The 23,769-nt window shown below is 41.0% G+C and overlaps 1 protein-coding gene across 2 annotated transcripts in view; it reads right to left on the bottom strand.

Annotated features, from left to right (window-relative positions):
- The window catches only part of SARNP (SAP domain containing ribonucleoprotein), a 48,491-nt gene continuing 25,784 nt past the window's right edge, over window positions 1,063-23,769 (bottom strand). Inside the window, exons 10-11 of one of the 2 annotated variants that reach the window (XM_005680393.3) lie at window positions 4,825-4,914; window positions 1,063-1,356 (exon numbers count right to left, since the gene is read on the bottom strand). In XM_005680393.3, the coding sequence (XP_005680450.1) occupies window positions 1,315-1,356; window positions 4,825-4,914 (132 nt within the window). In that variant the 3' untranslated portion in view covers window positions 1,063-1,314. The remainder of the gene's footprint in view (window positions 1,357-4,824; window positions 4,915-23,769) is intronic. The other variant, XM_018048118.1, reaches the window with a different exon arrangement.

The following is a 23,769-nucleotide window of genomic DNA, read 5'->3' as shown; positions in this document are numbered from 1 at the left end:
AACCAAAGAGACTTTGTGGAAAGAGGTTCTTGTTAGGAAGGTGATCAAACATCATTCTTCTATTAATTATAAAACCAGACAGAGGTGTTAGTAGAAACGGGAACAATGAATTAATTACACCACAGCAACATGAGATCTGGTCATGAAACCAAAGTCTTCAGGTAAGGTGCCAGGTTCTTAAGTTTTACTACCAAAACCCAAACAAAGCCCAACCTTATATAGATGTATAGTACTAAAGATTAAAAGGAGAAACCCTACACCAACATGTCCAAAAAGATTAAGCATCAGGTCTCAGATCTACATGAAATTCAAATGCAAATAAGCAGCCCTGCTTAGGGAGAGCCAAATCCTAGTAGGAGGCTTGGCAAGGAAAATGGATTTTAGTAATATCCAAGAAAAACTGCCACCAAAACTGCAAAAGCATATTTCTGCAACAGAAGACAAACTAAACTAGCGTAGGGCTTGATCAGAAAATAGAAGGCTCTAGTCTACAGCTCATGTTCCCAACAATCTAGGCAATAATTTTTAACACCTCTGACATCCTGTCATACTCTGAATCCCTACATACTTTCTTCTAGTTCTAAGGGGTACCCGACCAAACTGCTTTCCTGAACTGCATAACCAACAGGATTCCACATGTTGGCTTCAAATGCAACCAGTTAAGTCACTCTTGAAATTAGGGCCTTTCTGGACTCCAGAATAGGCATTCTGCACTCCATTCCGTAATAGACTACTAATCTCTAACCCTAGTGTTCATATACTTTGCACCTTCTAAAACTTACACCATTGTATTCTATTCTAATGGGTCATTTCAACCTGTTGAAGCGAAGATTCACGGTGAAACTTGGCCTCTTCATGGAGAATAAAGAAGTAAAAGGATGCCTGTGAGTATGAGAGAAGGAAATAAATAGGCTTAAAGGCACATACTCAATCCTTTTCCTCCTTCTCTTTTCTAAAGGATAAAGGCATTATTGCTAATTCTCTATAATATTTGGTGAGTATCTCCTTATCTGGTCTAATCTGGCTCTAAGAACTCAAAGGAGCACCTGAGAAAACACATTGTTCTTTTTTCTATTTTTTTTTATTAACAAGCAAAATAATAATTAAAAAACAACAACACAACAACAAAACCCTTAAAGTTGGAACTGCAATAAGTCAAACTGCTGCTGGAGTTCACAGATGTACCCAGGGTACATGCTCCCTCATTGCAAGGCAGGACCTAGGCACATAACTGTGCATTTAGGTATATATGTGACCAGGAAGAGTCAAAGAGGTGGCAACCACTGGAGAACAGAAAGCATCAAAAGTTTTTCATCAGGCAATTCCAAAGCGCTCTGCTCTTTTCCTCTTCTTTGCCTATAAAGAAGCAAGAAGAAAAAAATTAGATTGCAAGACAACAGTGGCTTAGGTTCCTGGCTGCTTTAATCCAAATTCACATGGACTATCACAAGGTCCAAGAAGGAGGGAAGGCCACACTTAAACCGGCAGCCAGAGATTTAATGTCTAAATCTCTCCAGTTGTCCACTTAGGGCAGTTTGGTGGAAGGTGGTGGGGTTTCGGGGGGGGGGGGGGGGAAAGAAGAGAACAGTGCTAGAAAAGCCAAGATTCCAAAAGGAGAGAGGGCCACTCAGCTGTACAGCAAGTTAGCCTGGAAACAATGGATCCTTCAACAGGCTGGGGAAAGTCTTTCAGTAAGTGGGGAAATGGAAAATTTCAAAGGACAAAAGGCTGACCAACACTGTATCATGGAGAATGTGAAGCGGATGCCCTTCTGGGCAATTAGGCCCAATCAGCAACTATTTCTTAGGCCTCCAAATCCATAGAAAGACATATAAATCTTCAATGATAACAGAATAAATGAGGAGTGGGGGCTGCCCCAACATGGATCTCTTAAAGGAGTCAGTGTTGGAGAGAGGGCACAAAATGGGTAGAGGAAGAGAAAGATATTTTTCTTATGTAAGTGACTCACGAAACAGTACGAGTTCTCACTCTAACCACTATCCCCAGCAAAGAAGGGGCTTTCCCAAAATTCCATTCCCAGAGGTTTAATTTAGATTAAAAAGGAAAGCTGATCGTGATGAGCCTCTTCTGGGCTTTGTTGGCTTCCTGGTGTTCTGGTTCATCCCTAAAGGTCCCAACCGAGGAGTTACCATCACTATGCTGGTGATCTGTTCAGTATGCCGCTACCTCTTCTAGCTGATTGCAGTTCTGGCTCAACTCAACCCTCTCTTTAGACCATAGTTGAAAAATGAAACCATCTGGTACCTCAAGTATCACTGGCCTCGAGGAAGAAGACCTGTTTGCCAGTGCTCAGTCACTGAGGTCAGGAACAGAACTCCTCTAGATGTAAAATCACCTCCATATCCAAGCTACCTTCCCTAACACAGCCACTTTGGCCATCAGCTGCCTTAAACGTTCACACAACATTTGAATATCTTATTTTACAATGCGGTATTTTTTTCCTGTTACCTTTTTTACACTTTGATGGATATGCCTATTTAATCTAAACTGTACTGCTTCTATAAAATGTTTATGCCCTCTTCCAAGATTGAAAGTGCTGTTCTTCTGAGAAATAACGTTACTCTCTCCTTGGAATCTGTGGATTTGAAGATGGCTCCTGTCTGCTCACAACGTAAGAATCAGCAGTGGTTAAAACCTGTTGTATGACAGACTCTGGTGGGGCAGTCAGTAGGAGAACACGTTCAGAGGGAAAATCTGTCCCACCAGAATTATACCAATATATTTAATATATTATACTATTGTCAGGATGGATTTCTTATTTCTGCCATCTTTTGGAATACATTAATTTTCTGCTTTCTAAGGGGAAAAAAAGAAAAGTTGAGTGGGCCTTCCCTGGTGGTCCAGTGGTTAAGGTTCCACGCTTCCAATGGAGTGGGCATAGGTTCAATCCCTAGTCAGGGAACTAAAATTCAACATCCTGTACGGTACATAGCCAAAAAAAAAAAAAGTAGAGTGCATACAAGCCCAGCCCACTGCACCTGGATTACTGATACAATTCTTTGGAATCAAATTAAAGTCATCTGGTTCATATAAACTCCATTAGCCTCAAACATTACTACTCCCTTACAAACACTAACTCTCCCAATAAAAGCCATTATTCTTTTCTATTCAATGAAATCCTCATCTGCCCTATCTTGGAGGTCAAATGTACCAACTCAGTGAGCATTCCTGGTTTAACAATAGTTTTCAAAGAGGGAGTGATTTTTTAAAATTAATTTACTGAAGGCAGCACAGTCTGTTGTTACATGCATGTACTTCTCTAGCTGTAGTGAGGAGGGGCTTCTCTCCAGCTGCAGTGCATGGGCTTTTCTCTGCAGAGGTTTCTCTTGTAGTGGATCGTGGGCTCTTGGATCGTGGGCTCTAGGCACGTGGGCTTCAATTGTTGAGGTGCACCAGCTTAGTTGCTCTGTGGCATGTTGGATCTTCCCAGATCAGGGATCAAACCCATGTCCCCTGAACTGGCAGGCAGATTCTTAACCACTGGACCACAAGGAAAGTCCCAAAGAGGGGGTAATTTTAACCAGAATTAAAACAAGTCTAAGTTTATTTCTAGCTCATCCTGGCAAGCCAGCAAGCAGGCAGACATTTACTTACAACAGGTAATGCTTTATTTTGAATTAGCAGCACAAAGAATGCAAACTCTTAGTTTTTTCTTAATGAAGAATGTAAACTGATCTGATTCTGAAATTTTCACGGTTTATTACAAAACTGACTCTGATGTTTATTCATAGGGACCATAAGATTTTGAGTGTGTAAGGTAACAGATTTAAAGAGGTCATCTCTAGAGATAGATGGAAAAAAATAAATTTGGATTAAATGGAAGAAGCAACATTTCAAATTCCTCATCAGCTAAGAAGTTTCTATCATTATTTTAACTGTTCATGTACACCTTTGCTGACACTTGGTTTCTATTATAGATGCTCTCAAACCAGCAAATGATTATTGTCCGTCAATGCCCTGAGCAGTCTGCCAGTGCTCGGTCTCAATGAATGTTACTCCAAAGAATGCCAGTATATGGATGTGTACGTCCTGACAAACAAAAGCCGTTCTTTCATTTTCACAAACCATTTGTAAAGAAAATGATAATAACAAGAAGTCTCATTTGACGACTTCCCCAGTGGTCCAGTGGTTACAGACTGTGCTTCCAATGCAGGGGGTGTGGGTTCAACCCCTGGTGAAGGAACTAAGATCCCACATGCAGTGCAATGCAGCCAAAAACAAATTAAAAAAAAAAAAAAAAAAAAGTCCCATTTGAGCCCAACTGTCCTATTTCAGAGGCAAGTTAGGCACACTGATATTTGTGTCTGGGTTGAATATGGTGGCATTAAATAATGAAAGAAATCTGCTTGGAGATAATTAGAGATATTGCTACTTACTAAATAATTAACAATATGACAAACACTGTCAAACATTTTATGCAGAATCACTTCATGATTAAAATCCTGCTTCGAGGTACCTTTTATTACCCCCCCTTCCAGATGATGAACCTGAGATTCAAAAAGTTACTATAACTTATACGTAATATATTGTAATACTAAGTGGCACAGTCACTTAACCAAATTTACCTGATTCAAAATCTTATGCTCTTTCCTACTAGGTTAACTGGCTCTAACAGTAAATTACTAAAGTATACTGCTAGAGTTCAGTAGGGTCACTTTATCCAGAAAACAGATATCAAGCAAAGAACCAAAAATCTTGTCATTTAGGCACCTAAGAAGTAGCAGGGAAATAAAACGTTTCTCCATTCTGTTTGTCTTCATTTTCCTTTCAAAGGCCCTGTGAAGCACTCCAGGTATATTTTACCTCTGTATCCTCTGTGGTTCCTGTTCCAGCTGAACTTGTGACAATCCCAAACCGCTCCTTCCTCTTTTTCAGCTTTTCGTCATCCTCCGACTGTTCAGGGACAAAGAAAAGGGTTGAAACAAGCTAGCCTCCATTCACAAGATAAATACCAGTGAAATTATAATTTATTGATTATACGCTGGCCAACCTTGTGTTAGGAACTAAGGATCAAAGAAACAGAAAAAAACAGGAAACTGAACAAGCTAGCATATAGCATACTGTCCCTAGAATGACTAAAAACGGCAACCCACTCCAGTATTCTTGCCTGGGAAATCCCATAGACAGAGAAGTCAGGCGGGCTACAGTCAAGGGGGTCACAAAAGAGTCAGACACGACTTAGCGACTAAAACAACAATTCTTCTATAGCATTTTAAAGCTACTATTCATATCCAGCACTGTTCAATATCAGAATCTCATATATATTATATTCCCATCAGGACCTAAACTCTGCCACTTTATCCAACTTTAACAGTTATTTTTTCCTGTTCCACCTTTTTCTCATAGCCTGTCACCAGTAATCAAAAGCCCAGTCCTAAGATTAGAAACAATAAAGTAGGTGGCCTTCCTGGGTATTTCTTCACCCCTAAAAGCATATTCTAGAACTTAACATATCTAGACAAAGATCCTATCCTCTCAGATATCCCAAGAGACCCTCTACTCCATAGACACATAACATTTTCATCATGGGCCAGGACAGTTTCTTTGACCTTATTTACAAAAGGTAACCAAAGAAGGTAAGGTTAAAAGTGTTGAAACAAACTTTGAACTTATGTGTGGTGCTTCAGAGCTGGATTAAAAAAAAAAAAAAAAAGCCTAAAAAAGTTCATATTCCTGCAGTATGTAGGCAGTGTGTGTCTCTGAGTGTCCCAAAAACCAGAGTCAAAATGAAAGGCAACCAAGAGAGCTACAGAAACACAAGAACTTTTAAAATACCTTTACTCTCAAGCCCAACAATGGAGTTGTCTTTGTTCCGCTGAGGAACCTTCTCCTAGTCAAAAGCAAGGGAGCTGAACAGCTTTCTGTGTTCAATCTGTCTAACTAGCCCAGTTCTCTGAAAACAGTAGTCAGGACTACTTTCTCAGTCTTACTTTGGTTCTTTCAGCTTGAGAAACGTTTATTTTCTCCCTTGTGCTGCACCTGCCTTCTAGCAAGGAAGAAAGAAGCTAAGAAAAGTTGGTAGCTATTGAAGAACTGAAGAATCCTACACATGAGTTATCATCACTTAATCACAGTGTATTAGTAGAACAGAATACTGCCTACATATATTTGTCTGCCTTTTTCATTATAACCATCAGCAAATCCACAGTGGGCATATAATTAGTGTAATCTAAACTACTGTAAAACACTGGGCCAGGTTCAAAGGAAAAAAGTATTCTTGTCTTTAATAATCATAAATTAAAATAATCATGATTATATTATAGCCACTATTATTTGGGTGTGGGTGCTTACTATGTGCCAGGTACTATATGAAGTTCTTTACATGCAATATTTCATTTAACTGTTTTAACAACCTTAAAGATAACAGGTACTATGACATACATAGTAGGTCATTTTATAGGTAAGAAATCTGAGGTTTAGAGAGATTTAACTTGCCCAAGTCTCACAAACAGTTAAGCAGCAGAGCCAGTAATGGAACCCAAGCCATTTTACTCGAGAACCTACTTCTTAACTTTACCAAAACCTCAGGTATCTCAACATAAGCATTTCTTTGGAAGAATAGTAGCAGAATGGAAGTAGTGCTTAATTTCCAAGGGAAGAAGGATCACGAGGACCCTTAGCTCAATGCTAAGATCACATCCCCTTTCTACCAACCAGATGCCTCTACTTCATAACCAGGAATCTAGGGAAAGGACTCTAATTAGCAGTCTCATACTTAACATTTTCTCAAAGGAACTTGTTTCTAATTTCGGTTAATTGGCTATTCCATATGTTGAACTGCATGAAAAGAATTAGGGGTTCCAATGAACACAGGCCTCACTATATTTTTCTTTACCAAAACCACTAGGAAGTTTTTCTTAATTTTATCTACCACTACTAAAAGTGAATAAGAGATATAAATGGAAATTTCAAAATGAGAATCTCTATAGAACATTGTAGATGAACAAACCATTTTATTAAGCCTCCAGGCCAAGCAGGAAACAGCTTTAGGGGAAATAAACCAGTCCATTCTAAACAAGATCAGTCCTGGGTGTTCTTTGGAAGGTTTGATGCTAGAGCTGAAACTCCAATACTCTGGCCACCTCATGTGAAGAGCTGACTCAGTGGAAAAGACTCTGATGCTGGGAGGGATTGCGGGCAGGAGAAGGGGACGACAGAGGATGAGATGGCTGGATGGCATCACTGGCTCGATGGACATGATTTTGGGTGAACTCCGGGAGTTGGCGATGGACAGGGAGGCCTGGTGTGCTGCAATTCATAGGGTCACAAAGAGTCAGACACGACTGAACTGAACATAGCCTTTCTGGGCATAGGCAGGACTAGACCGTATCTTGTTGAACTACCACCACAGGATTTTTTCCAATCAATGCAGTGCTAGGGATACTTCAAGCTTCCCTAGTGGGTCAGCTGCAATGTGGGAGACCTGGGTTTAATCCTAGGATTGGGAAGAACCTCCAGAGAGGGGAACAGCTACCCACTCCAGTACTCCTGCCTGGAGAATTCCAAGGGACTGTATAGTCCATGGGGTCGCAGAGAGTCACACATGAAAGAGCGACTTTCACAATTCACAGGGATATTTCAGCAAGTTCAAATCACAGAGGGAGATATTACTGCTGAAACCTAGCTATTCTCTCAGCACAAACCATAGACCCATTCTCTTCACAAAGTCTGTGTCCAGTTGGAATGTGTGGGACATTTTTTCCTCTGGTTCTCTACTTTGGTATATCCCAGAATGGGAGTTTGACTTTTAAATTAAATTTCCTCCGTTTCTTTTTGAGCTCAAAGGTGAGGAAAGAATGAGGGAAGAAAAAAGAAGGGTGTGTGAGGTTGAGCAGATATATTTCTCTAGCCACTAAGGCTAGTTATGGATTTTCCCTTGGGATCCCTTTTTTAATCCTTTGGTGCCTCTCCTGGAGATCCAGGCAGAGCATCTGCTCCAAATCTACCAGGGGCTTTAAGGTGAGGGGGTGGGGGAAACCATACAGATGCCCCCACCTCCCATCCCCTATGAACAGTCTGTACACACCTCATCTGCAGAGACCAGTGGGGGTTTTACTTATTTTGTGCATGCCTGCTCTTCCTTCCCTACCCAGTGCCCCTCAGCTCCCTTCCTAAAGCCTCTTTCCTCCTTGCGCTGCAGGGAAAGTGCACAACAGGCCCAGTAAATCAACACAGTTCTAATGATCTCTCTCACTTGACCCTTTTAGCATGACGGTGTCACATGGCAACAAATGTACAATAAACTTCACTCCATCTTTAGCTCCTTGCTGACAGGTTTTGATTCGTGGGATGGTGAGACCCATCTGAGGGAAATTACATCGATCAAAATGCATCTCTCTCTGCATTCATCAGGCCAATGCTCCCCCAGGCCATGCTCAAGTGCATAAAAGGGGTGCATCTGCAGGCAGCTCAGTGTCATATGCATTTGCAAATCTTTCCCTTCTTCATCCCTCCCCTACTTCCCTCCCACAAACCTTCAACAACTAACAAATTCTTTTTCTTTCCAGGCATGCTCTTGAATAGTACTGGAGTCTGAAGCACCCTTATTTGCTATCAAGTGAAAACTCCTCAAAACACAACTTGCATCCTAAGTCAGAAGACAAACGTGTCCTCACTGACTAAACACAGGCACTGGACTGATTGATCCACCTCGCTTCCCCATTTTCTCATTCAAGACTTTTAAAGGCCTGACGTCAATAACTTTAGCACACACGATCCTCACTCACATCTCCCAATAACTGCCTTATTTTTCTTTTCAAAAGCTTGGAGATAAAAAAAAAGAGAATTGTGTGAAAGAGGAGACAGCCCATATAAGCAGCAAGAGGCACAAAGTATGATATATATCCAATAAAGCCAAATGCTTTCATGAATCACTATCACTGCATTTTCCATCATGGAATAAGATAGTTTCAAACTGAACTCTTTAGAAGACATCTTCAACTTTTCAAAATTCATTTTTCTTCCTGTTTCTCTTTCATATCTGGCAAATCCTTGGATAATCCTTGTACAATGGATATGAAAGACTGAGACATCCCAGACCGCCCCAAGGTACAAATTATATCTGTGACAATGCTTAGTACATAGGAACTACCATATAGATATTCAATAAATGTTAGGCATTATTTCAACTGCTTCTTTCTGGTCCTTGAAACAAAGTTCGAGACCATCAGCAGCATTCTGAAGCTAACGTCCTTCTTCCACACTAGAAGTGAAGTCATCAGAAGCTATTAAAAGGTGGTCCAGTGGTTAAGAGTCCCGTTCCAGTCCTGGTCCAAGAAGATCCCACATGCCACAGGGCAACTAAGCTCATGCGCCACAACTACTGAGCCCGAGCTCTAGGCCCTGCATGCTGCAGCTACTGAGCTCGTGTGCTGCAACTACTATAGCTGGTACACCTAGAGCCTGGGCTCCACAGCAAGAGAAACTCACACACTGCAACAAAAGTAGCCTCCACTTGTCACAACTAGAGAAAGCTGGCACAGGGCAACAAAGACCCAGTGTAGACAATAAATAAATAAAAATTAGAAAAGAAAAAAAAAAGTTAAGAATCAGACTCACTATCAACATGACAAAATAATTTCCTTTAGTTGCAAGGCAAATGATATTTGGACAGAGGATCAGATTTAGGGTTAAGTGTAGCAGAACAGAACTCAGCAAAACCAGTCTTCTCCATCAGGTACTATTACATCTTCTCTTCCTGGGACCCTAAAAAAAGAAAATTTATGCTACCAGGCTTTACTGATTTCATCATCCCTAACAATTAATGACTACCAAAACAGGTATCTATATAAAGTAAGGTCCAAGGGAACTGAGCAAGGATTTGACCTCTAACGATATAGACCCAATTCCAGGTGCTCTCAAGGCCCTTGAGGAAATGCTTTCATAAATTACACATCAGTTTCTATCAACATCGTCAATAACACCGAAACTATAAAATTAAACCATTCATCCACTAGTCATTCAAATATCCACTGAGAGTCTACTTTGGGTCAGACAATGTTCTGGCATTGGGAATAAAAGATGAGTAAGAAAAAAAAAAGATCCTTAACCTCACAGGACTTATAAATTCACAACTGAGTGACTATAAAGATGTGTGCCGTTGTTCATTATATTACTGCACTGTGAGGATCCATGGGGAATTTTTCTTTCTGAATCCCAGGCCCATAATAATTACGCTTTTGATGAGCAACTTGTTAATTTTTATTTTGAACCCTGTTGCTGTTAGTTGCTAAGTCGCATCTGACTCTCTGCGATCCCATGGGCTGTAGCCCGCCAGGCTCCTGTGTCCATGGGATTCCCAGGCAATACTGGAGTGGGTTGCCATTTCCTTCTCCAGGGGAGCTTCCCAACACAGGGACTGAACCCTCGCCTCCTGCACTGGCAGGCGAATTCTTTACCGGAGCCACAAGGGAAGCCCTGGTAATCACTGTAAATAGTGTAATTTTGTTTTCCTCTTTGTATTGACTGCTATAAAATTTGGAGTAAAATGTATGGCCTGTCCCTGGCAAGTGGTTTTGAAAATATTTCTATTCAGAAAGGAGGGGCCAGAAGTATTGAGGTGAGAGAGAAACATGAGATATCAAGAGATGGTGATCAGGGGAACTTTCCTGGTGGTCCAGTGGCTAAAACTCTGCTCCTAATGCAGGAGGCCTTGGTTCAATCCCTGGGCAGGGCTCCCACATGCTGCAACTAAAGATTCGGCACGACACAACCTGGTGCAGCCAAATAAACAAATTTAAAAAAGGAGAAATGATGATCAGGGAATTCCCTGGCAGTTCAGTGATTAGGACAGAGTGCTTTCACTGCTGAGGCCTGGGGGGCGGGGGAGGGGGGAAGAGAGAGAGAGAGAGAGAGATGGAGATCAAACACCCAGATCCTGAGTTGAAACTTAATAGATAAGATGAAATACAGTTAGTCACAGGGTTGTTACTGGTCCTTGAAGAATTCATTCCTCTCTAAATACAATGGGATTAATTTAGAAAAACAAAAACAAAAAAACCCTCAATGTCCCAAGAAGGAAAAAGAAAGGGGAAGGAAGTACAAGGTTATAGCTAGAAGTTTATCATTTTTTAAAAATCATTTATTTATTCATTTATGGCTGCAGGAGGCCTTTGTTACTGTGTGCAGGCTTTCTTTAGCTGTGGAGAGCAGGAGCTACTCTCCAGTTCCCGTGTGCAGGCTTCTCACTGCGCTGGCTTCTCCTGCTGAGGAGCACTGGCTCTAGGCTTCAGTAGTTGCAGTTCCCAGGCTCTAGAGCTCAGGCTCAGTAGCTATGGCCCACAGGCTTAGTCGCCCCCCCAGCATGCTGCATCTTTCCAGATCAGGGATTGAACCTGTGTCCTTTACATTGGCAAGTGGATTCTTAACCACTAGACCACCAGGGAAGTCCTAGAATTTTTAAATTAAGAGTTCCTGTCAATGTTTTCACGGTGTATATACCATAGCCAGAAATTAAGTCCCAAGTGGAGGACCAGCTGCAACAACTGGCAGCCTGAATATCATAGATGCTTTCTAAAGTGATTGCCTCTTTTTATGACAAAAAGTACCAAAGATAAAACCTCTACCCAAATGGAGTTCCAGCTCTATCTTCCAAACAAAACCCGTGTCTTCAAGATTCAAATTCAAGTGAACATTTTTCAAAACTTACGAATTTTATCCTGAATCCAATAAAGAATACTGTTTCAAGTTTACTGTGTTGCTCTACCAAAAAGTGTCCATTCTGACTTAATTTAGCACCCCATGGGCTCTGTGTTAAAAGCATGCACCTTTTTCAATCTTATTACCGATGTCACTCTGGATCATAGAGAGAAACTAGGAGAAACAAAACAACAGTGACCCAAATATAACCCAGGCTTATGTAGGGAACCTGAACTCAGTAAATTCTAAAACACAAAGCAAGAGAACTTACTGAATTCAAATAAGAGATATCCTTACTACCCTGACAGGCAACCAAAATAATTAACCAAGCCAGGTATTTTTTTCTGGTCAGCTCACTCACATCATCGCTTCTTATACTGTGTATGAGAAGCAGAAATCCCAATCTAAATTCAGCCAGATATATCCTTACAAGTAGAAAGGGGCATTTCAGGGAAGCTGAGGTACTGCTGAGTTGGAATTGGCGCTTCTCCTATAGCTGTCTTAAAGACTGAGCTATTGTTCACATCCAACACTGTTCAAGGTAAGAGTCTCATGTATAGTCCCATCAGGACCTAAACCATGCCACTTTTTAAAAATCCTTCTTTAACAGTTATTTTCTCAGAAGTCTTTTCCTTGGAGTGATGGAAAGGAGGCTGATAGTGAGCAATGAGGATCACAGTTTGCAAAAAACCCAAATAACTGCCTCTTTTTGTAAATGAATTACCACACTAAGATGTTAACAGTTCTCAGGCCAATCCGATTTTCCAAGGGAATGTAAGGTAGGTGAAGGTGAAGTCGCTCAGTCCTGTCAGACTCTTTGCGACCTCATGGATTTCTCCGTCCATGGGATTCCCCAGGCAAGAATACTGGAGTGGGTTGCCATTTCCTTCTCCAGGGGATCTTCCCAACCCAGGGATTGAGCCCGGGTCTCCTGCATTGGAGGCAAACGCTTTAACCTCTGAGCCACCAGGGAAGCACCCCAATGTAAGGTAAGAGTAAGGCAAAAAGGAAAGCAGGAGCCTTTTGGTGACTTTCCTCACTTTCACTGCCATGTGACTGATGGCAGGATGAAAAGCAGAGCCTGGGGGCTTTCAGGCGATGGTAGATTAATAATGACATGGCCTTGACTTCCCAGAGGTAAAGGTTATGAAACACTCCAGGGTGAGTGGGCTTCTAATTTCATACTCAGAGTGAGTGACAGCAACTGATGGTTTTTCTCTCAGAAACACTTCAATGCTTAAACACACAGCTGTCACCTCCCTGCCCCAGTTTCTGAGATTCATTTGAACATGTTTATTCCTGGGCCTTTATGCCAGTCAGTCCACAGAACTTGAGGTGGTCCTAAAGACCAATGCACAGAGCCTAAGCAGGACTAAAAGTGAAGGACTGGACTAGCAGAGAGAATGCCATGATCTTAGCACACACAGAGTAAAGAGATACTCCAATACTGCCTGCCACACACATACACAAAACACATCTCCCAATACTACAGTCTTACTTACTCTCAACAATCTTTTAGCTATTAAGATCAGAATCAACTTTCTAGGGCCAGAAGGGTGCCAAGAACTGTAAAGTTACACCAGAAGTAGAGATGACCAGGAACTTTATCTCCTCGTATCGTTACAGTATCTAAAGCCCCAGTACAGCTCAGAACCAAATACTCTCCTGAGTCACCAGCTCCCATCACTTTTTCTCTTGTCCAAATCAAGCTTCTCCAACCCCCACTCTTCTCTAACCCCCGAGGAGGTCGTCTCGGTCTTGCTCTAGCTGACTGTAGGACAAAGCAAGGAACATGGAGGAAATGAAGGCTTCACACTTGAGACCCCTGGAAGCCAAATTCCTATTAAAATCCCAACCTCCCTCACTTAAAAGCCAGGAAGCTGCTGCTCTTAAGTGATGCAGAGCTTGGCAGAAATGTCAAGAAGTCAGTAGAGGGAAGCTAAAAACTTCTGAGGGGAAGTGAATTCTGTCTTAAATTTACAATGAACACTAGGAAAACAGTTTCTTTTCACCTGAAATATTTTAAAAGACAGATTTCTGGCTTTACCCCAACTTAATAAATCTGAATCTCAAAAGGAAGAGCCTAGGGAACTGTAAGAGACCCCTGGTAACTGTTACATGCAGCAACAGTTGGGAGTAACTGCAAATAGCTTTGAGACTATACAGATCAACAAAACAAGGCAAACAAAAACTCCCCAATCTCCCAGCCCCAACAGCAAAACCTCACAAAACCAAATAAGGCGGCTAGTCCACTCCAAATTTTCCCCCAAAGTACTAGGGACCTTCCAAAAAAGCTTTTGCTTCCTACAAACAGGTTATCTCAGTTGCAAGAATGTGAAGGGAAAATGAAAGGAATCACAGCTGACTCTAAGAGACACGAGTCATGCTGCCCTCTTAGAACTGAAACAGAGGAGCAGACACTCTTACCAGTGCAGTTCCATACAGGAAGAACATGCCAAAACAAGATCAGGGAACACCTCAGGCATGTGGGGAAGAGAGAGAGGCCAACAGGTTCAGGCACACAAAGGTTTTTTTTTTCGTTTTGTTTTTGTTTTTTCTATAGAACTGATACAGAGGAAGTTTCAATGAAGTGGAGAACAGACAGAACAGATGCTCTTGTCTTAAGACTCATGTTTTGCTTGTTCATTTAGAGCACTAAAGAGATCCATCATATAAAACCTCTCATCTTGCAGATCTGTTCATTTCCAGTTGCTCTTCCTCCTGAAACATTTCACACCCAAGCATGAACAGGACGGTAAAAATTCTAAAACTGCCTCCTCTACTCTATACCTCAATAAACTTCTCACCCAATAAATACTTTCTAATACCCAGACACCAAGCATTTCAAATATGATCTCCTTCTCAATAAGGTATCTTCACTGCTAGGGATTAATACATTTCTATATCTGTCCCAACAATCTGCTCTGGGGATGAGAAGGTAATGGGTTAAAATATTATCTTTAAAAATATGAGAAAAGAGTAATAAAGGAAAGGGAAGGGAGGAAGAAGTTAACATTTTCTAAATCTTAACAAGGGACTTTCAGTTCAGTTCAGTTCAGTTCAGTTCAGTCACTCAGTCATGTCTGACTCTTTGCGACCCCATGAATCGCAGCACGCCAGGCCTCCCTGTCCATCACCAACCCCCAGAGTTCACTCAGACTCATGTCCATCGAGTCAGTGATGCCATCCAGCCGTCTCATCCTCTGTCATCCCCTTTTCCTCCTGCCCTCAATCCTTCCCAGCATCAGAGTCTTTTCCAATGAGTCAACTCTTCACATGAGGTGGCCAAAGTACTGGAGTTTCAGCTTTAGCATCTTTCCTTCCAAAGAACACCCAGGACTGATCTCCTTTAGAATGGACTGGTTGGATCTCCTTGCAGTCCAAGGGACTCTCAGGAGTCTTCTCCAACACCACAGTTCAAAAGCATCAGTTCTTCGGCACTCAGCTTTCTTCACAGTCCAACTCTCACATCCATACATGACCATTGGAAAAACCATAGCCTTGACTAGACGGACCTTTAGATTTCATTAAAAACAGGGTCTTTGCTAGTTTGCAAACATCACTACCAAGGATCCTCCTATAAAACATCTCATGATCTGATGATGTTCTATCTCATTCCCATTCCCAACTCCAAAATCCATAGGATTTTCTTTGACGGGATTCAGCTCTCAGGCATAAAAAGCAACTTTACTATTTTGGTGAGTACATAAGAAAATGAGCTATGTAATTATCAAACCTTACCTGAATCAAACCCATTTGTATTCTTTAAAATGTGACCACTCCTTAGCAATGTCTACCCAACAAACAGTATTACTCAAGTATTAAAATACATCTTAAACATTCCTATAATGCTACTGCTCTCACATCATGAAGAACTTCTGAACACTAAAATTATGTATCCTCCCAAGAATTAATAACACAAACACATACCAAAACCCCCACCAAACAAACAAACATCACCCCACACTTTTTCCTTCCATACAGATTTTGAAAGACTGACAGATTTGGATTCAGACAGTTAGTTCACATTTCCCCGGAGCTAGGGAGAGTATCTATGGCTTCCCAGGTGGCTCAATGATAAAGAATCCACCTGCCAATACAGGAGACAGGTTTAATCCCAGGGTTGGGAAGAGCCCCTGGAGAAGGAAACGGCAAAATACTCCAGTATTCTTGCCTGGGAAATCCCATGAAGAAAAGCCTGGTGGGCTACAGTCCACGGGTTTGCAAAGAATCAGAAAGGACTGAATGAGCAGGCATAGGGAGATTGGACACCCATTACTCTGCTTAAGACAGCCAGGCTAGCTTACTGGTCACCCCAAAATTAAGACATACAACTAGACATACAATCAGGTATGATTTACAGATGGGTTTTAAAAATCTCATGCTACTAAGAGTGGCACCTTTTAAAAAACTGGCACTCAGGGACTTCCCATGTGGTCCAGTGGTTAAAACTCTGTGCTTTCACTGCAGGGGGCATAGGTTTGATCCCTGGTTGGGGAACTGAGAAGACATGTGCTGTGAGGCACAGCCAAGAAAATTTTTTTAGTAAATAAAAATTAAAAACTGGTATTCAGAGAATGATCTCACCTCAAGAACTTGGTTGGCAAAAACAGTTAAAGATATTTAAAAGTAAAACAGACTCAAAAGAATGTAGTATTCCCCTCCTTTTCCAGAGTTTGTTTACTCCTGGGGCAAAGACTAAGGGGGACCACAGAGAGGCATAAAACTTGTTTTTTATCAAAGTCATCAGTTCTGACATGTTAGAAGAAGGAATGCGAAGACATTAGTGGGGGTGGGGTATCAACCATAGGAAATAAAAAAGACAGTGAGTTTTTTCCTTACTACAAACTTTCATACCTCTAGTTCTTTGGGTTCAAATTAGATGAATGAAATAAGAGAAAAATAAAGTGAAATGGTACAAGATTCCACGTATCTTAGGGAAGTATAACCCTCTATTAGAAACTTCTCAAAAATCTAATTTACAGTGAACAGAGCAAAACAGCCATAAATGTTGACATAACACCAAAAATTTCATCTTGCTCCCCCCAATTTTTAAAGTTTTTCCTCTAAAATACTCAATTTATACTCCTAACATTTCTCCACAATTTTCTTCTCATTCACAGCCAGGCAAAAAGTATCTGTCTGAGGTTTAGGGCACAGAGGGAGGGTAGAAATTGAGCAAAGAAAAACTTGACTCCTATTTCTCTAGTTAAAACTAGAATACATTTTCAACAGTCCTGGGCAGGAGAAAAATTCCATTCTGCCTCTTTGCTCTTCCAAATTCCTATAGCCAAGTGGTTCAACAGCAGTTGAATGGCACACATAATGACATCATTGATTGGAACCATAATAGAAGGGAGTGAGAAGAGCGGGTTGGGGGGGAAGTGGGAAGGAGGGAGGTAAAGATGTATTTGTGTTACAGACAAAAGACAAGTTCTGTTCCTCAGCAGGGACAAATGAAGAACCAGATGAGGGGATAAACTGAGGTCAGAGAGTTTTCCCTATTGTTTCCTCTTTAAACAGCTCCTTTACCACTCCCTCAAGGTTCGTTCCAATGGACGGGTATAGAAATGGACGGGTATAGAAGCAGCATGTATTTTTATCTTAAAGGAGGAGGCAGAAGAAAAAAAAAGACAAATATTTATTTTAAAATTATTATGAATTAGAAGGAGATTTGAAGGATTGGTTAGATTTTGGCTGGGCCCCAAAAGCTCCCAGAGATGCTGAGGACTATGTGGGGTTAGTCTCTGCTTTTCTGAAATTCATCTTCTCTTGACAGCCACTCTCAACTGCCATCTCTTTCTAATATATAACCTATTCTTATCTTTTCTTGTTGATTAATATGTTAAAATAATATAATTTTTCAAGTGGAAGAAGCATTTTTTGGGAAACTGACAATCTAGGATGGAGGATGAGGGGAAGTAAATTTTCCCCCAAAGCCCTTTATCAATGCCTGAGAGGATCTATACTGACGTTTTTTCTATCTACAATCCTACTACCTGCATTTTTCTTGATCTCATGGGGCACCCTGAGAAAAGGAAATAGAGGATTAAGTTTGCACTTGGCCCAATTACTGTTGCTTAAGTATATGTGGATAGAAAGAATCCAAGCCTACTCAGCATGCTACTTTCCCAACTTATCCTGGGATCAAATCTTTTATTTCTTTAAAAAAAAATCCTACTAAACTCCTCACCATAGCTTATGGTTTCTCAGAGCTCTTATAGTTTCAATGTCATACGCACTGTCCCACAGTTCTTCCTTTGTTTTTTTTTTGGGGGGGGAGGGGGGTGGAATGCTGTGTGGCACATAGAATCTTACTTAGCTCCTCAAACAGGGATTGAACCATGACCCCTGCATTGGAGGCATGGAGCCTTAAACCACTAAACCCCCAGGGAAATCCTTCCTTTGGGAAAGGGTTTGTATACACATGCCTAAACTCTAACAAATCCCAATTATAAACTCTGAGAAGGCTGGTGACCAAATTCTTCTTTTTGTTCTTTGTGGCCATGTCATGCAGCTTGTGCGATTTTAGTTCCCTGACCAAGGATTGAACCTAGGCCCCCGACAGTGGAAGCGTGGACTCCTAACTACTGGACCACCAGGGAATTCCCTAAAATTCTAAATCTATAGTGTGAACTTCCTTCTCTCCATATCCAACTGACTAACCTCTATATCAAAACCCAACTGCTGAAAGGGAGAAACAGACATTCATTTTTTTCAGATGGTAGAAGGGAATCGTGATAGAATCAAATAGGCCTTCCAGAAGAGCATGAATGGAGACAAGCCATAATGAAGTCTGTATGCTACAAGACACTGCTACAAGTCCTCTTATAGTTGGAACTGACTCTTTGTCCCAACCTTCTCTTTGATATCTCAACACATTTCAGTGACAAGTTCCTCAAAAACAAGGCAGGTTCAGTCTCTCTCTCATTCTGAAGTGGTTCATCCCCACAAACAGTGAGAAAAAATAAGGAATTATACAAATGATTCATGAAACTTATCACTGCAGCCACCCAAGATTCTTCCAGCTACCAGCTTCAGCAACAAGAAGATAGTCAGTAGAGGAATATTTGTTTTCAAGCTTTTTATACCCTGAAACTGTATAACACAGAGTATTCACAGTAAAGAAAACTGGCAAAACCCACAAATATGGAAAAAGTAGCCTTTAGGGTTTACAGGTCCCTTAAGATAACTCATTAGGACAGTTATCTATATGAAGAACTACAAGCAGTGAAAACTCAGTAATATCTTAGTAGAAAAGGAAGGAAGATGTACTAACATCAATATTTACTATTACTAATCAAGAATCAAGAAGCCATAACATGCCCCTCACACTGTCAGGAAGGGAGAAAAATATAAACCACACCCCAGTTTTCTGCTTAGTGCCTGGGCCAGATATTTTTGTTTCTTTGTAGTATTTACCTAGTTGGATTTTCTGCAACTTCCTAAAGCATCAATTTTCACTTTTCCAAACATGTTAATGTTTGAAAACAAACAAAAACTATAATCCATTCAAATCAGCTGCATCAGTTAATAACATATTTCTAAGCCCAGACTTAATGTACTATGACCATCATATATTAACTGAGCTGGCTTCCCACCTATTTCCCTTATCCATTCCTTTGAGAGATGAATTTCTTACATGCCAGGCCAAGTCCTTCACTAAGAGGACTGATCTAAACATTATTTTTCTTAGGAGGCTTGGAAAACTAAATGAAAGGAAAAAAAGAAAAAACACAACCAGTCAAGCACAAGACTGAAAACTTAGCTGGTGATCAATCAGAACCAACCAGGCAGAGATTATTTATCTGGGTTTTGTATTGTTTGAGGGGGTAGGAGGTTTCTCAGCCCAGAGTCACTATGAGGCTTATAGGAGAAAAGGCATGCCATTCTATCCTCTAATAGTCCAAAGAGTTGGAAGGGACAATTTACAGCCTCTTGTGTAAAAAATGTCTATAAATGCCAGTGCCATTCTTTGCCCTGTCACTTCCCATTATCCTAAACCAATAGGATTCTATTCACTGAGACCTGAGCTAGAAACATGAACGGACAGGCCTTTCTTGAGCAGGGGAAAGAGGGAAGATGACTGGAGGGGGAAGCCAGACTTCTTTAAGTCTGTATTGCCTAATGTGTATACTGTTGTTGTTTAGTCACTAAGTCATGTCCACTCTTTGCGACCCCATGGACTGTAGCCTGCCAGGCTCCTCTAGCCATGGGATTTCCCAGGCAAGAATATTGGAGTGGGTTGTCATTTCCTTCTCCAAGGTATTTTCCTGACCCAGGGATCAAACTCACATCTCCTGCATCTCAGACTTTTTACCACTGAGCCACCTGGAAAGAATACAGTATACTTGTGGACCTAAAAGCTGAAATACATGAGCTGTCAAGCAGAAATCAGCCTAGGAAGGATAGCAGATATTCAACATTCTCAAATTTATAATATGCTGGAGATGGTCAGATTATGACAGTTAAAAAAAAAAATCTGTCACAAACACTATGCTCACTCCTCTCACAGATTCTATCATATCCACTGGTCTGCAGTGGAATCTACTGGAGAGAAAACAGGATGCAACAAGAACCTCAAGCTGGATCAAGGAAACACAAACTCTATGCAATGAGACAATAGGAGGTGGGTCTCTCATTGCCCCTTGTAGGAAACTAGGATGAAGAGGCGGTATTTCCACACCACCTACTAACCTCCATTATTTGTACCGTATCTGTGCCGAGAGAACTGTAAAACTTAAAAGACAGATAACCAAATTACAGAGGAGGCTATACTGGAACCCAGGACCCCAGGATGAAGTGAACATAACTGTGCTAATCTGGTTGTTCCATAAATACAAATTTTATCGTATCACTAACCTCTGGCCAACCAAATACTAGGCTGCAAATCATTTCTGGTGATAGAGAACTGTTAAACACAACACTTTGAACCCAACAACTGTTACAGAAAATGTAGCTGGTTGCAATTTTAGGATCTAGGTCCAGGACACTTAAGCTCTAGGAAAAAAAAGTTACTTAAAAAAACAATACTTCCTCTTCTTGGACTTCCTCGTGGTCCAGTGGTTAAGACTCTCCCTGCCAATGCAGGGGACACAGGTTCAATCCCTGGTCTGGGAAAATTCCACATGCCATAGGGCAATAAAGCCCATGCACCACAACTACTATCTCTGCTAGTTGACCACAACTACTACAGGCTCTCATCTGTGTTCTAGAGCCTGAGAGCCACAACTACTGAAGACCCCAAGATGAGACGTCTGTGCACCACAACCAGAGAGGAGCCCCTGCTCACCGCAACCAGAGAAAGGTCAAGCAGCAATGAAGACCCAGTGCAGTCACAAATAAACTAATTAACTTAACTCTTATCTCATTCCATTTCCTCTAATTTCTCTCCTCCTACAAATTCACTCTGAAACTGCTTATATTCTACAAGTACTAAAAAATTCTGGGCAATGGAAACAGTGGTCCAAATAAGTGGTCTGATAAAGGATCTCTATGCTACTTTCAAGTATGAAAGCTGTGTGGGAGATATAAGATAGACTTGAGTTGTCCAATGCACATGTGGCTATTTATATTTAAAACAATTAAAAATTCAGTTCCTAGTCACAGTAACTACATTTCAGGTGATAACTACATGTGACTACTGACTAGTATAGAGGCATACCTTGATTTATCATGCTTTGATTTATTGTGCTTCACAGATAGCATACTTTTCACAAACTGAAGGTCTGCAGCAACCCTGTGTTAAACAAGTCTACTGGAGCCATCTTTCCAATAGCATTCACTCATTTCATGTCTGTGTCACATTCTGGTAATTCTTACATTTCAAACCTTTCTATCATTGTTACTATATTTGTTATGGCGATCTGTGATCAGAGATCTTTGATGTTACAGTAGTAACTGTTTTGGGGCACCACAAACCATGTCTAGATAAGACAGTCACCTTAATAAATATGTGTGCGCTGACTGCTCTACCCACAGGCCATGGCCATTTCCATCTCCCTCCCTCTTCCTGGGCCTCCCTATATCCTGAGACACAGAAATATGGAAATTAGGCCAACTAATAACCCTACAGTGGTGCCTAAGTGTTCCAGTGAAAGGAAGAATTGTACATCTCTCACTTTAAATCAAAAGTTAAAAAGGCATGTCAAAAGCTAGACAGACCAAAAGCTATACAGACCAAAAGCTAGGCCACTTATACTAAACAGTTAGCCAAGATGTGAATGCAAAGGAAAAGTTATTGAAGGAAATTAAAAGTGCTACTCCAGTGAACATTAGAATAAAAAAGCAAAACAGAATTATTGCTAATGTGAAAAAAAGAATTCAAGTGGTCTGGCTAGAAGATCAAAAAGACATCAGTTCAGTTCAGTCACTCAGTCGTGTCTGACTCTTTGCGACCCCAAGAATTGCAGCACCGCCAGGCCTCCCTGTCCATCACCAACTCCTGGAGTTCACTCAAACTCATGTCCATCGAGTCGGTGATGCCATCCAGCCATCTCATCCTCTGTCGTCCCCTTCTCTTAAGTAAAAGCCTAATCCAGAGCTAAGTGCTAACGCTTTTCAAGTCTATGAAGGCTGCTGAGACAGGTAAGAAAGCTGAAGAATTCTGAAGCTAGAGAGCTTGGTTACTGAGCTTTAAGGAAAGAGCAACATCCATAACATACCAAATGCAAGGAGCAGCAAATGCTGATGTAGAAGCTGCAGCAAACTGTCCATATATATATATATAAAACAATTAATGAAGATGACTACATCAAATAGATTTTCTATGTAGGTGAAACAGCCTTATATTGGAAGAAGATCCCATCTAGGACATTCACAGCTAGAGAAGAGGTTAACGGCTTCATAGTTTCAAAGGACAAGCTGATGCTCTTGTTAGGAGGCTAATGCAGCTGGTAAATTTATGTTAAAGCTAATGCTCATTTACCATTCTGAAAATCCTGGGGCTCTGCCTGTGTTCTGTGTATAGACCAACAAAGCCTGTATGACAGCACATCTGCTTACAACATAGTTTACTGAATAATTTAAGTCAACTGTTGAGACCTACTGTTCAGGAAAAAAGATTACTTTCGAAGTATTTCTACTCCTTGACAATGCACCTGGTCACCCAAGAGCCCTGACAGAGATGTAAAGTGAGATTAATGTTTCCACTCCCTCTCATACAATATCCATTCTGCAGCCTACAGATCAAGGAATAATTTCAACTTCCAAGCCTTAAGAAATTCTTTTCATAAGGCCACATGTAGTGATTCCTTTGATAAACCTGAGCAAAGCAAACTGAAAACCTTCTAGAAATGATTCACCATTCTAGATGACATCAAGAACATTTTGATTCATGGAAAGAGGTAAAAAAAAATCAACATAACAGGAGTTTGGAGAAAGTTGATTCTAACACTCATAGGTGACTTTGAGAAGTTCAAGACTTCAGTACAGGAAGTTAACTGCAGATGTGGTGGAAACAGCTAAAGAACCAGAATTAGAAGTGGAGCCTGAAGATGGGACTGAATTGCAGAAAATTGGTAAAACTTGAATGGATAAGGGGTTGCTTATGGATGAGCAAAGAAAGCAGTTTCTCGGGATTTCCCTGGTGATTCAGTGGTTAAGAATCGGCCTGCTGATGCAGGGGACATGGCTTCAATTCCCTGTCCAAGAACTAAGATCCTATATACTTTGGGGCAACTAAGGTGTGCCACAACTACTGAGCCCACACTCTAAAACCTGTGCTCTGCAACAAAAGAAGCCACCACAATGAGAAGCTTGCATACCACAACTAGAAAAAGCTCTCAAGCAGCAACAAAGAGCCCAGGCGCTGCAATGAAGAGCCAGGACAGCCAAAATAAACAAACTTTTTTAAAAAAGAAAGTGATTTCTTGAGATGAAATATACTCCTGGTGAAAATGCTGTGGATACTGCTGAAATGACACCGAAAGATTTAAAATGTTACATAAACTTAGTTGTTAAGCCAGCAGTTTGGAAGCACTGACTCCAATTCTGAAAGAATTTATTCTGTAGGAAAGCTATTAAACAGCACTGCACTGTACAGATAAACAATGTGGCAAACCTCATTGTTGTTTTAAGAAACTGCCGAGCAATATATTTGTCTACAACTCC

This window comes from Capra hircus, chromosome 5 (genome assembly GCF_001704415.2).
Source record: "Capra hircus breed San Clemente chromosome 5, ASM170441v1, whole genome shotgun sequence".
Classification (NCBI taxonomy): domain Eukaryota; kingdom Metazoa; phylum Chordata; class Mammalia; order Artiodactyla; family Bovidae; genus Capra; species Capra hircus.
The sequence above is the reverse complement of the archived record's forward strand: the minus strand, read 5'-3'. Positions and strand labels throughout refer to the sequence as shown.